Source organism: Phaeoacremonium minimum (genome assembly GCF_000392275.1).
Source record: "Phaeoacremonium minimum UCRPA7 unplaced genomic scaffold PA7_03_scaffold_221, whole genome shotgun sequence".
NCBI lineage: Eukaryota > Fungi > Ascomycota > Sordariomycetes > Togniniales > Togniniaceae > Phaeoacremonium > Phaeoacremonium minimum.
This window is the reverse complement of record NW_006921126.1, coordinates 37,157-49,729: the sequence shown is the minus strand read 5'-3', so window position 1 is coordinate 49,729 and position 12,573 is coordinate 37,157. Positions and strand designations below refer to the sequence as shown.

The 12,573-nt window shown below is 48.9% G+C and overlaps 3 protein-coding genes across 3 annotated transcripts; all 3 read right to left on the bottom strand.

Annotated features, from left to right (window-relative positions):
• On the bottom strand, nt 1-441 carry UCRPA7_2933 (putative cofilin tropomyosin-type actin-binding protein; the record flags this gene model as incomplete). Its single annotated transcript, XM_007915522.1, has 1 exon — nt 1-441. The coding sequence occupies one exon, from the start codon at nt 439-441 to the stop codon at nt 1-3; it is 441 nt and encodes a 146-aa protein (XP_007913713.1).
• Nucleotides 442-2,442: 2,001 nt separating this feature from the next.
• On the bottom strand, nt 2,443-5,623 carry UCRPA7_2932 (putative hydantoinase oxoprolinase protein; the record flags this gene model as incomplete). The annotated part of the gene is made up of 6 exons (XM_007915490.1): nt 2,443-3,578; nt 3,780-4,651; nt 4,705-4,918; nt 5,100-5,268; nt 5,334-5,530; nt 5,596-5,623. The coding sequence occupies 6 exons, from the start codon at nt 5,621-5,623 to the stop codon at nt 2,443-2,445; spliced, it is 2,616 nt and encodes an 871-aa protein (XP_007913681.1).
• A 563-nt stretch (nt 5,624-6,186) lies between these two features.
• Nucleotides 6,187-8,298, bottom strand: UCRPA7_2931 (putative pantothenate protein; the record flags this gene model as incomplete). Its single annotated transcript, XM_007915498.1, has 11 exons — nt 6,187-6,295; nt 6,356-6,452; nt 6,509-6,936; nt 6,997-7,121; nt 7,178-7,286; nt 7,340-7,548; nt 7,614-7,726; nt 7,784-7,853; nt 7,912-7,942; nt 7,996-8,049; nt 8,147-8,298. The coding sequence occupies 11 exons, from the start codon at nt 8,296-8,298 to the stop codon at nt 6,187-6,189; spliced, it is 1,497 nt and encodes a 498-aa protein (XP_007913689.1).
• Between the last annotated feature and the right edge of the window lie 4,275 nt (nt 8,299-12,573).

Here is a 12,573-nt window from a genome sequence, read left to right as displayed (position 1 = left end):
TCAGCCTCTCCCACCATTGTAGTCTGCACCTCCAGCCCGCCGTAGCCTTGCAACGATATCCTTCTCATCCAGATCTGACCTGTCACTCGCGTCCACCTGCACGCTGTGGTGGCTCAGCACTTTCTTGACTTCCCCGCTCTCGATGCTCGCTCGCGCTTTTCGCATGACTTTGGCACTGGAGCCGATCCAAATGATCATCGCAAACTTGACGCGCTTGCTCTCGGCATCGTTGGCGTACTCGACCCGCGCGTACGCGTACTGCACTTGAGTGTCATCGAGCTCGGCAGCTAGCTCGGACAGGCCGCCGGTGCCTGTCTTCGTCAGCGTCAGCTTGTTGCCAACTGCCGCGGCGTAGGATATAAGAAGCCAATTGGTCTCGTCTTTGTCGGAGCGAACGGCCTCGTAGGCGGCCGCGATTTCCGGCGCGTCGAGGCCGGACATGATGGTCGAAAGGACGGGGTGTGTGGGCAACAGGAGGAGGGGTTGAATGTCAACTGCCAGCGACGCATTGAGCGACAATCGATCGCCCACGACCGCAGGGCGGCGTCGGAGCTCCGTTTCACATCTGACCGCCCCGGCTTAGTCAGCGGGTTTTTATGTAAAACTCAGCGTAGATAACTCTATTCGAGCGACGCACACGATCCATTTGGGTTGAACGCAAAATAGCTCGACTTCTTATCTAGTATGAGCTTCAATCCCTAGAAGTGCAGGTCGTAACACCAGATGTTGCATGGTGGGGGCTTAGAGCTGAGGTGATACGAGTACTGGTTGTCTCACCAAGCATACTCGGGAAATTTTGTCATGTCTAAATTCTGACTTGGCGCGATTTAGTGAAGCTTCAAGCCTAGTTGTTCTGACATTGCAGCCAGATAAAGCTTGATTGGTGTACCCAGGCCTATGCCTTTTCGCAGATGTGCATGAATGTTGGTTGGGTATACGATGAGGAGTGCTTTTCTTCTTCCCATAACTAATAAACAGAGGATGCTTGCAGACGTATCAATCTTTATTGTGTATGACAATATAGGGTATATCATACCTCCAACTCAAGAACAATTACCGTGAACCTGCAACCTAAATCAAGCCATACAAGAGGGCTTCGCCTTCCGGCTCAACCATTCTTGATTCCCTCTCCTCGACTATACCAGTTGGTTCTATTGCAGGCAGCACATAGACACTATGGCGGCTCATCCGAACCTGAATATCCCAGACTCCGGTAATACTGTCAAGGTTCGAGTGATTGACACTGGCGCAAGAGCTACCCTGCCTTTCTCAATGGTAACACCAACCATTAAAGGGTTTGAAACGTTAAAAGATTTCCCTGCTTTCTCATTTCTCATCGAGCACCCATCCGGCCGCAAAATACTGTTCGATCTTGGAATCCGCAAAGACTGGAACAACTACGCAGGCCCAATCACTGACGCATTTCGAGAACGCGGGTGGATCGTGACAACAGAGAAAGGTGTCGAGGAAGTGCTGGAAGAGCATGGGGTTAGAAGGGGCGAGATCGAGGCTATAGTCTGGAGCCACTGGCACTGGGACCATCTTGGCAATCCAGCGGTATTTGAACCATCTACATCGCTTTTAGTTGGTCAAGGATTCAAGGATTTCTTCATGCCGGGGTATCCTGCAAATCCTCGAATGCCTGTTCTAGAAAGTGACTTTGCTGGCAGAGAAGTTAAGGAGATTCTGTTCGAGGAATCACAGTGTCTTAAGATTGGACGTTTCGATGCCATGGATTACTTCGGAGACGGGAGCTTTTACATTCTTGATGCGCCGGGCCATGCGCTGGGTCATCTCAATGCTTTGGCTCGAGTCACGGCGTCACCCCCATCATTCATTTTCATGGGAGCAGACACCGCTCACCACCCAGGAGAATTTCGACCCACAACCTACTCACCACTGCCACCACATATCGACCCGAATCCCTTAGATATGGGGAGCTCATATCCTTGTCCCGGGGCACTGTTTGAACATCTACTGAGAGATGGCGACAAGACGCAGCCGTTCTATCGCCTCAGTAGGCCGCACATCCCATTTTCAGATGTTGATGTTGCCGAGCAAACTCTTGAGAAGATGCAAGAGACCGACAGCCATCACCAAATTTTTACAATCATTGCTCATGACAAATCACTTTTAGGGAAAATCGATTTCTTCCCTGGTTACGTTAATGATTTCGTTGCTAAAGACTGGGTTCAAAAAACCAAATGGGCATCCTTGTCAGACTTCAGGAATGCTTTGAAAAGCGAAGACTTAGATTGAATAGTGCCATAGCTACCACATCATCCTGACGAATAATTGTGGTCATCTTATAAGCGAACTACCAGGAGTCTTCGTGGATTTTCCAAATTCAAACCTTTTACCCACACTCAAGCGCTTTTGAACTCCGCGATGACAGAACGTGGCTCTTGATAAGTTGCTGCCGGAACATAACTGATATCAAGCCTAGATAACACTCATATTAGACTTTGCATAACTGAGGAAGTGTGCATTTTGAAATAACGTCACATACCCAAAAGCTTCGGGACCACCGTTCTTAAGACCTTCGCCTTGTGTCCACTGTGGGCTTCCAACCAGAGCAAATACATGGACACGTAGTCCATATCGGTAGTCCTGGGTGCCCAGTGCTCGACCATCCTCCGCATCGAGGACACATATCAAATCTGGAACGCTAGCCAAGGTCTTCTGGCTGTCAGTATCAAAGGCATGGATATTTTCGTTCTGGAAGGTGATCTTGAAACTGCTATTCGCCTTTCGAGATTCATTCGTCTGTTGTGCCGACGCGTTCGATTCCGAGAAAGGCACAATCTCAATTGAGCCTTCTGTGAATGCGCCACGAACGTCGCGCGTCACTCGAGTGATCTTGCCGGTGAGAATCCTCCTGCCGGGGTAAGTTGAAAGGATGCCATCCACAATGTCGCGTTTCTCTAGTCGTGCAATTTTCACGGCCCGACCGAGACGCCATGCAAGCGAGAATGAGCGCTGGGCTGCTGTACTCTTCACTTGCTGACCTGTAAGAGCCCCAAGGGATATACCTGCGGCTTGACCCATCTGTACGCATATGGCACGAAGCATGTCTTCGACATCCTTATTGGAACTAGCTTGAACTTGAACTAGTGTATTGCCTTTAGCATCTGATGCCGCAGCTGGTGCAAGAGATATGCCGGCATTGTTAGGCGTAACTTGCCAAAGGTTGGGATACGCCCGTCCCATGAGGTCGGCGTCGACAAGCGGTTTCTTGGTCCATAACGCGGCCTGTATGCCTCGCATTCCATTAGATCCGCCGATCTCGAGACTCATTACGGCCGTCAAGTCTGACACGCTTTTGTTTTGCGAGCGTAAAACGGCATCTACCGAGTTCTTCAGTTCTTCACCAGAGGGGAGCCTTTCAGAAAAGGTACTCGGGGAACCCATGACTGCTACGGCTGGGATAAAGCCATTATCGGGTAGCGTATCTGGCGATATTATATTCACCACTTCGCCCGCTGCGAGGAGTTTCTTTACGCTGAGATAGCTTGCGTAAGTGTCGCCGCCACCACCACATCCAAGGATAGCACAGCCATCTGCTATGAAGTCTAGATCTGTTGTTGTCAATGTCCAGTAGTCATCACTAATGCTTGGCTTATAGGACCAAATATCGACAGGCAATTCTGCGAGAGAAGGATGATCTGGTAGTGGTTCTGTGAACGATTGATCGACATCAGTGGCATCAAGTGCTTCGTCTTTTTCAAAAGTTGACACCGGCTCCTTTGTCGGCTTATGACCGTTACTGGCGAGCCTACCCGCTGCTCGAACGACAATGTGCCGTGACCTTGTGTTGACATAAGGGACGGGTAAAATAATCTCCTCGACCACCTCAGCATTCTCCGCGCCATTCTCTTCAGCCTGAGAAATAGCTTGGGCCCGCGCTCGCGCGATGGCTTCATCTTCCGACTTGTCGTCTGTGAGGTTTACGATCGTGTTCACCACGCCTGAAACTTTAGCCATTGCGGCACCGACAGCATTGGCAACGTGAGAAAATGCTGGCCTAATGATGTGAGAAACACCTTTGAGGTTATCTGGACAAAGAATACTTCCACCGCCAACAAGAATGATCGGAACATCCGCCTCAGACGTCTTCATTTCATCTATAACGCGCTCCAGGAGCAGTTGAATTTGAGCTTTGGCGAGATTGACGACTGACTTTGAGACGGTAGAAATCTGAGATCTGTCACCAAGTCCTTGGAGACCTGCAGCAACAATAATATCGGTCGCGGTTAGTACAGATCCTCCGAAGACACGAGCCTTAGTGACAAGATGTTTCCCCACGGACTGCGGTCCTACGGTAACAGCTCCAGAGTTGCCTATTTGGACGAGTGAACCGCCTCCCACACCTATGCTACGCACATCCGGGACCGCAAAATTCGTCCGCACCCCAGCTAGATGTGATATGGCGGCGGCCGGTCGTGGTAGACCGGATGGCTCTAGGGCACAGACATCCGAGGTCGTTCCGCCGATGTCCAGGATCAGTGCTCCGTTCTCCAGACCGTTCTTCGCACCAGCAAGAAAGGCTGCCCCAGTCAGAGAGTTCGTGGGGCCAGAAATAAAAGTTGAAACAGGTAGATTAGCGGCATCATCGGCGCTTATGAGAGTGCCATCATTTCTGGTCAAAAACCTACCAGAGCTTAGTCACGAGTCCATAGCATAGACGAGAGTTGGATTACTTACAGACTTGCGGACAGTCTCAGCCCTCTTAAAGATTGTTGGAACTGCTTGATTGTTTTCTTGGCAAAGGGCAGGATCGTAGCATTGAGAATAGTGGCGTTTTCTCTCTCGATGAAACCAATTCCCGCGACTTCGTGTGATAGAGTGATGTGTACTGTCGTACCCAAGACCGAACGAAGAATATCACGGACGTGTTCTTCCTGGTGGAAAACCGAGTCTATTGGGGAGTAAGTCCCGATGATTGCGATATTCGTAAGGCCGACTGCCCTGATTTCCTCCGCTGCCTGCCTCACGGCGCTTTCGTCTATAGGCGTGATCACACGTCCGTCAACTGAAATGAAAGATAACAAGTCAGCTTTCGAAAAGCGGGTGGGATTGGGGCGTAAATTGATACATACTCTCCAAGCCACCGGGCAACCATGCACTGAAGCCTTCGACAAGTGGTCGAAGATCGTCAGGTAGACCTGCAAATGGTGGAACCTCTCTTGCGTAGGGGCCACAGAGCCGCAAGATAGCAACCTTGGTCAGTTTGCTCGCATCTTTCTCAACAACCGCATTGATAAAATGCTAAGATCCATGTTAGCGGGCCATTCATGTGACAGCAAGAAATGTTGGGAGTGGGATTACTATACCGTAGTGCCAATGTTGACAGCCGTAATGTCGCTGCGTGCAGTTGACGGAAGCTGCTCAAGAACTTCTCTCAAGGCTTCTCCTATGCCTTTGCTTGTATCTGGCGTAGTTGGGATCTTGCAGTGAGCAATAATGCTGTCTGCAGGACTCGCGTGGCTCAGGGCTAGGTCAGTAGCCACTGCATCGGTGTTTGTCCCACCTAAATGCTCATCGTATGTCAGAGATCTGAGGTTGTCTCAATGGAACTTTTAGCTGCTGACTTACCCACGTCTACTCCGATGATGATGGGCATGGCTACCTACGTCAAACAGGAGTCTTCAGCTTATCCGACGATGAAAGTGGCATGCATGAGCACGAGGCAAGCAATTGCTATACATGAGTGACTAGGTGCAAGTTCCGCTATCTTTCTTAGCCCGGCCAGTCACTAGTAATAAGGCATCGCTGTTATCAATCGCCTGTCAAAATTGGGTCGAGGTATACTGAAAAGTACGCTATAGTCAAGTAAGCCAACAGCTAGCGTACATGACGACATTGCCTAATGGCCCCATATTACCCGAAAACACCGCTCTTGGCACCGCCAGTTCTTCTCTAGAATGGCCTGGAATGTCACGATGCTCCGATCATTTTCATATTCCAGTTGCAGCTCTTGGCAGCCGCAAAGGACGCCGAAGTCTCTCTAACTACATACTCCTTCTACTACAGGCACGATTATAGAACCAGACCCTTCGTCAAGATATGAGCGCGCTACGGGCTGTTTATTTGATGATAGCAGGAAGGTCAGATTTTCGAATTGCCAACCAAAATATTGGTGGTGTCTGGCACACATTACGACCGAGCGAATTGATTGAAAGTTAATCAGACTTTCGAAATGGACGGCTCCCGAGGGATCTCGATTCCTTCAAGGTTTTCCCATGCTGTGAACTCAAGGAGGCCCTGGTCATTACGACGCGCTTTTCCACGATGTCTGTACGAAATGAGATTAGTTAGAGCCTCGCCAGAGTCTCTACTCAGTGAGGTGACTTACATATCGCTTCTGATCATCAAGAGGATTGCGCCCACAGTCAAAATAGCCAAGGCTATCATCCCGGCACACACTTGATACCCGTATTTGTAGTGAGGAGCTAGTCGACAATTAGTATGTGTATTTGTATTATGTTCGACTTGGGTGAAGACATACCGTCCACAGCTGGGAAGAGGAGGACCAAGGCCCAAGAGTTGATTGCATAGACAGCTGTGTTGCCCAGCGATACAATTAGTCCGCGAAGCGTGCCATTGCCTTGACAAACTTCATTAAGCCAGGCAATGGTAATGGACTGGGCGGGTAGACCAGCGGTAATGAAGATATAGCCGATGAATTTGAGCCATTCCGGTGCTTTCCAGACAGATACAAAGACGTTGCCCGCGAGACATATCATCATGTTGGCCACAATAACGATGGGGCGATTCTCCAGCCAGTCTGAGATGAACCCGCTGATAATGGCGTTCACCAGGGCTGCACCCTGTCCGGCCGTCGGAATGTTGTTGATCTGAGGAACTGTGTACTTGCCAAGGTATTGTAGCCACAAGTTGAAATAGCCGTCACCCCAAGAAAAGGCACCGTACAAGCTATAAAAAATTAGTCAGCACAGACACTCGGGGCTCATCATGAAATATTGGCTGTCTCACAAGTAACACGCCACAAACAAATAGACATGCCAAGTTGTCCAGATTCCTTTGAATCGTGTCCAAGTAATCTTTTGTACTGGCTTTCTACCCACACTGTCCATACGTCGGATGGCAAGATCGACCTCCTAAACGGTACATTAGCCGGAGCCTGATTAGTTCATGAAGCGGTTGGAAACCATACCGGAGCCTTCAACCATCTCGCCTTGGTATCCCTCGGCTGATCAGGTAAAGCATAGAAACCCCATAGCGAGATAGGGATGGAAATCAAGCCATCAAAGATGAAGAGCCATCTGCCATATGTTAATGATCGTTCCAAGTCCTATTGCAGTCACTGACAACTTACCTCCAACTTGCCATGCCCTTTCCGTTCATATTAGTGTAAAGTCCTGCCTGAATATATCCCGAAAACATTCCAGCTACTCGAGCAGACACTTCGTAAAGAGCCATCCGTTTGCCCAACTCGGAAGGTGTGTACCAAGCACCAAGGACCGCAGCAAATCCGGGGAAAGCAATTCCCTGAAAAAAACCGATAGCAAACCGTAGGCCATAAACCTGTGAAAGTTCCAATGTTAGACAGAGAAGGTTGGGCAAGCCAAAAAAAAAAATATGCGACTCACAGCCTGAGCAGATTTGGCTCCGGCGATGCCCATTACGAGTGCTGTCCAAGCCAGCTCGCAGGCAGGCATCAAAATCGAGGGCCTGATTCTGGTCGCCAACAGAATGAGCGGTACTGGAGCATGGTCAGCACCAATGACGAAGATTTTATTTCACAGGAGGCCCAACGCACCTGCGCCAGCGATAATACCGCAGTTGAAGGTTGTCGAAAAATAATTGAGCTCATTGTCAAAGAGGGAAAGCTGAGGTTTCAAATTAGCAAACGTTTCTAGAGAATTATGCCCATTTAGGATTACTCACATCTTCCTTCATGCCAGAAACGTACGCATTACTGTCATTTCTTCTCAGCAATCGCGTTGTTTGTGTCGTTTTTACCGATCATACCTGATATTGGTATTGTCTAGTGTCTGCATGAAACACGACAGAGCAGTGTAGGACCTATGTCGCTGTTAATTAATTTTTACCAATTTAGATTCAAGTCGGTGCTGATAATCGGGGAGCATACAAAACATAAAGATCCAGCTTTCGAACTAACGTGCGATCTGCATCTCTATTGAAGTAGCGAGGTAGGGTAATGCCGAACAGGTGTCGTCGATGCTCCTCCTCAGCTGAAGCAGCCTCAACTGCAACCTGAATGTTGCCGTTGTCCTTGGGGCTAGCAGCGCCGGAAGCCGTGTTAGTTGACATGATTGAACTGGACATGCAAAGTCTGCAGTAAAAAGCATGCTCGGCAAAGCCAGTTGCCTTGGCCAGGGCTCTGCCTCATATATTGCAGATCTTCAACGCCACCAGTCTACCGACAAGCAGGGTCATACTGCACAAGACGCGAGTCATCTGCCGACTATAGGCTTGTTTCGCCCTAGGAATCTTGACTAAACGTCAAATCACACTCAGGGAAGCCTCGTGGCAAGGGCTGCAGGAACTCCGGGACTAGGGCATCTTGTCATCTGTCGAAACTGCAGATGCCTATCATCCCTGTATGCCAACATAGCACACTAAGGTGGGTTTCGGAGTATGTGCGGTAAAACTCTACTGCAATAGTCCTGGTAGAATGCATTTGGTGCAAGGTGTGAAATTAGCGTCGATTGCGAATGTCCCAGGGTTATCAAGAACGGAGATTCCCGACTTCACGATAGACTTCAAAGGAATAAACCATCGAAAACAAATTACCACGCCGCAAATTTCAGGACGCTCAAATCCATCCGAACCAAGCTCGAAGGTGTAAGTTTGGCACGGATTGCGACTTCACCAAGGCGGGGCGGACCCTGGCTGGTTCTTGCAGGATTCTGATAGACTGGGGCTTCGTGTGGATCTTCATGTCGATGGCCCAGACTGGGTGCTGATAAGTATTGTATGGTGGTGCGGTATGCTAACGACTCGGGGAAAGGTCGTTCGAGACCTGCTTCCATTCCCGGACGACACCGGAGACCGAACTCAATGTGACACCAGTGTCTTGATTCAGGCGTTTCCAGCCCTCGCGTAGATAAGCCTAACAAAGACTCTCAAGACGAGTTCAGATTACCTAGAGCACCTTAAGAAAAAGACCATCATTATCCCATCTGAATTCAGCATTATACGTGCGGCAAGATGGCGGCGGCTTCAGTATCAGGGGAGAAGAAGAAGATCTATCTCAATGCGTTTGACTGCTGCACCGTCGGTCATACTAGTCCTGGTCAATGGCGAAATCCATTAGACCAGTCATCCAACAAACGTGATCTAAATTATTGGCTTGATACGGCGAAGTTACTGGAGAAGGGAAAATTTCTATCTTACTTCCTCGCAGATACAGTAGGTGGATTTGATGTGTACAAGGGCAGCCGAGACCCTGCAATCAAGATTGCATCGGAATTTCCTGTTACGGATCCTTTCATTGTAAGTCTAAAGCGCCTGATAGGTTCATCAAATCACTACTAAAAGTGTCCAATAGCCAATCGCGGCTATGGCTACTGTGACGAAGTCGCTTGGCTTCGGAGTGACAGCATCAACAAGCTATGAGAGACCTTTTCTTCTGGCACGTCGATTTTCGACACTCGACCATTTCACCAAGGGTCGAATTGGGTGGAATATCGTCACGTCTTGGAATAAGTCAAGCGCCCTGGCAATGGGTCTGACCGACATAATTCCCCATGACGAGCGGTATGCCGCAGCGGACGAGCTCTTGGAGCTTCTCTATCAGTGAGCTTAAATTTGTTTTACGCATTACCCTGTTTATTAACCCTATAACAGATTATGGGAGGGGTCCATCGCTGATGACGCCGTCGTCAAGGACAAATCATCTGAGACATATATTGACCCATCCAAAGTCCGCACAGTCAAACATAATGGCAAGTATCATCAACTGGAAAGTCCTTTCATAGTAGACCCAAGCCCTCAAAGAACACCGTTCCTGTTTCAAGCAGGCACATCACCGTAAGTACATACCAGGATACTATGCCTTAGTCGTTCGTTCTAACCTTGCTATAGTGCCGGATCAGCATTCGCGGCCAAACATGCCGAAGCAATTTTTGTAGCTGGCCACGTCCCCGGAACACTCGCTCCCAAGATTGCGAAGATTCGGCAGTTAGCAGCGGATCAAGGACGAGATCCTCAGAGTCTGAAATTCTTCCAGTGTTTAACTGTGATACTTGGCGCTACTGATGATGAAGCTCACAAGAAGCTCGAAGAAATCAAGAAGTACCAATCAATTGAAGGGGGTCTGGTAATCTTTAGTGCTTTTACTGGAATTGATCTCAGCCAATACGACCTTGATGAAGAAATCAAGCCTGAAAGCAGCAAATCGTCCGCGATCATTCAGTCTGCCTTCAGTAATCTCTTTAGCGAGAAAGAGGGCACTGGAAAGTGGACACCCCGGCGTGCAGCTGAAGAGCTATCTATTGGAGGCAATGGTGCCGTTCTCGTCGGAAGCCCGCAAACAGTTGCTGACGGGATGGAGAAGTGGATCAAGGAGGCAGACCTAGACGGATTCAACCTTTCCCCCGTGGTCCAGCCCCAGTCGTGGGAAGACATTGTCAATCTCTTAGTGCCTGAGCTGCAAAGGCGCGGAATCTACTGGGATGACTATGAAGTTCCGGGAGGGACACTGCGTGAGAATGCTCAAGGTCGTGGTCATAGCCGATTGAGAACAGATCACGTTGGGAGCAGTTTTAGATTCCGTAGTTCTAGGAAAGAGTAAACCTTACTCTACTATTATAAAGATGTCAAACTTCCTTCGAGGGTCTTCTTAGACGGGTATAATCTCATGCCGTTCGCACAAACTTGACAGAATCAGCTCGAGCACATCCAGACCCTGATGTCAGGAGAGTTACAGCCCAAGCTTGTCCACTCGTGATTGCTACGCCACTTGATATTAGCACCCAACGTGCACTTCCAGCAGTTTGGTCAACACTGGAGCTCTTGATGCTGGCGCCGTTCTTGATCAGACTGTATGATACAGAGGGATCCGAGTCTGAGCGAGCGATTATCCACACCCACACCTCATATGTCCCTGATGAAGTGGTGGTCGGAAGGCTCCAGGTAGCTTTGGCGCTGGCGCTATTACATGAATACCTAGTAGCCAGACCCTTCGTATAACCATCAAGGGTTGATGTAGCCCATGCGCCCGTCTCGCTGTAGCCCTGATTAGAGGCGCAGGACGTACTATTCTGAAAGCAGAGCGTGCCCGCAGTGAGATACTAAATTGTGCCATTAGATTTCCCGTTGACCTACGTATTAGAGTGCTACTTACATAATCCTTCTGGTAATATCGTACATAAGACGCTTGAATTTTAGAGGGAAGGGCTGAATCATCAGGAACTTGTCCATAGGCGAGAGACGTTAGCCATATGTTGACATAATTATGCGTCCATTTGGTCGGTGTCAGTGACAGATTAGCTGACTGAACCCCATCAATGAAAAATGTGACAGTATTCTCGGCCCATAAAGCCCCGAAAACATGCCATTCCGCGAATTTGTATGTTGTTGACAGAGTGCCAGAGCCATAAGACTGGTATCGCGACCCATCGGCATTCCATAGGTTGATATTGTGCGAAATAGCTGAATTATAGATCGAGTCGCGTTCGAATATATCAATCTCACTATGCGCGTGCGGAACTGTGTTAAATGTTGATGATCCGCTATTCAATTGTCAGCTTACATGTGCCAGTGGTATTCTCAAAGTAGTGACATACTTGCCTGCCATCAACCAGAATGAACTATGCCATCCTTGTCCAGAATTCATTTGTATCTGGGATTCAAAGTACCCATATTGGAAGACTGCTTTTGAAATTACGCCTCCGCCCGTACTACAATGAATCAGCGAATTGTTACAAAATCTTGCCAGTAAATTGTAGGTGCTCGGAAACCGACTAATTATAGCTGCCGACTTTCTGCTTTTTGAGATTCACCACTAGGTTGCCATCAGCTTGCTCGACATTTGCAGCCAGTTGAGCACTATAAGCTTTTTGGTCTAGACGGAAATTCCACACGCTGGTGTCAACTGCAGACTCGCCGAACTCTTGTTGCCATTTGAGGGAATAGAGGTCACACTCAGCTCCGCATAATGCTGCAATGGCAGCGGTGGGAAAGGCGACGGCAGTGACGGCAAATTGCATTAGATTCATATTGACGACAGAAGACGGTTTCCTATTCTAACAACGCTACAAGTGGTAACGCCGAAGTCAAGAGTATCTTAATTATCTATGGGAGACGGCGGGAGTTCATATAGGCCAGCGCTCAAAGATGCTGAAACTCACATCCAGCCTTTCATCCGGAGTCCATTGACACGAAAAACCCATCTTAACCACGTAGTCGCCTTCTTGAGCCAATAGAACAGGGTGCTAACCGACAAAGTGAAGCTATCCCCAATTCTTCGACATCGGTGAAGTTTGACGGGACCACCGATACCTAACACCTTTAGACTAGGAACCGCCGAAGCGTATCCGGGGATGCGGGGAACCCTGGCGGCCGTGGGGTAAGTTTGACAAG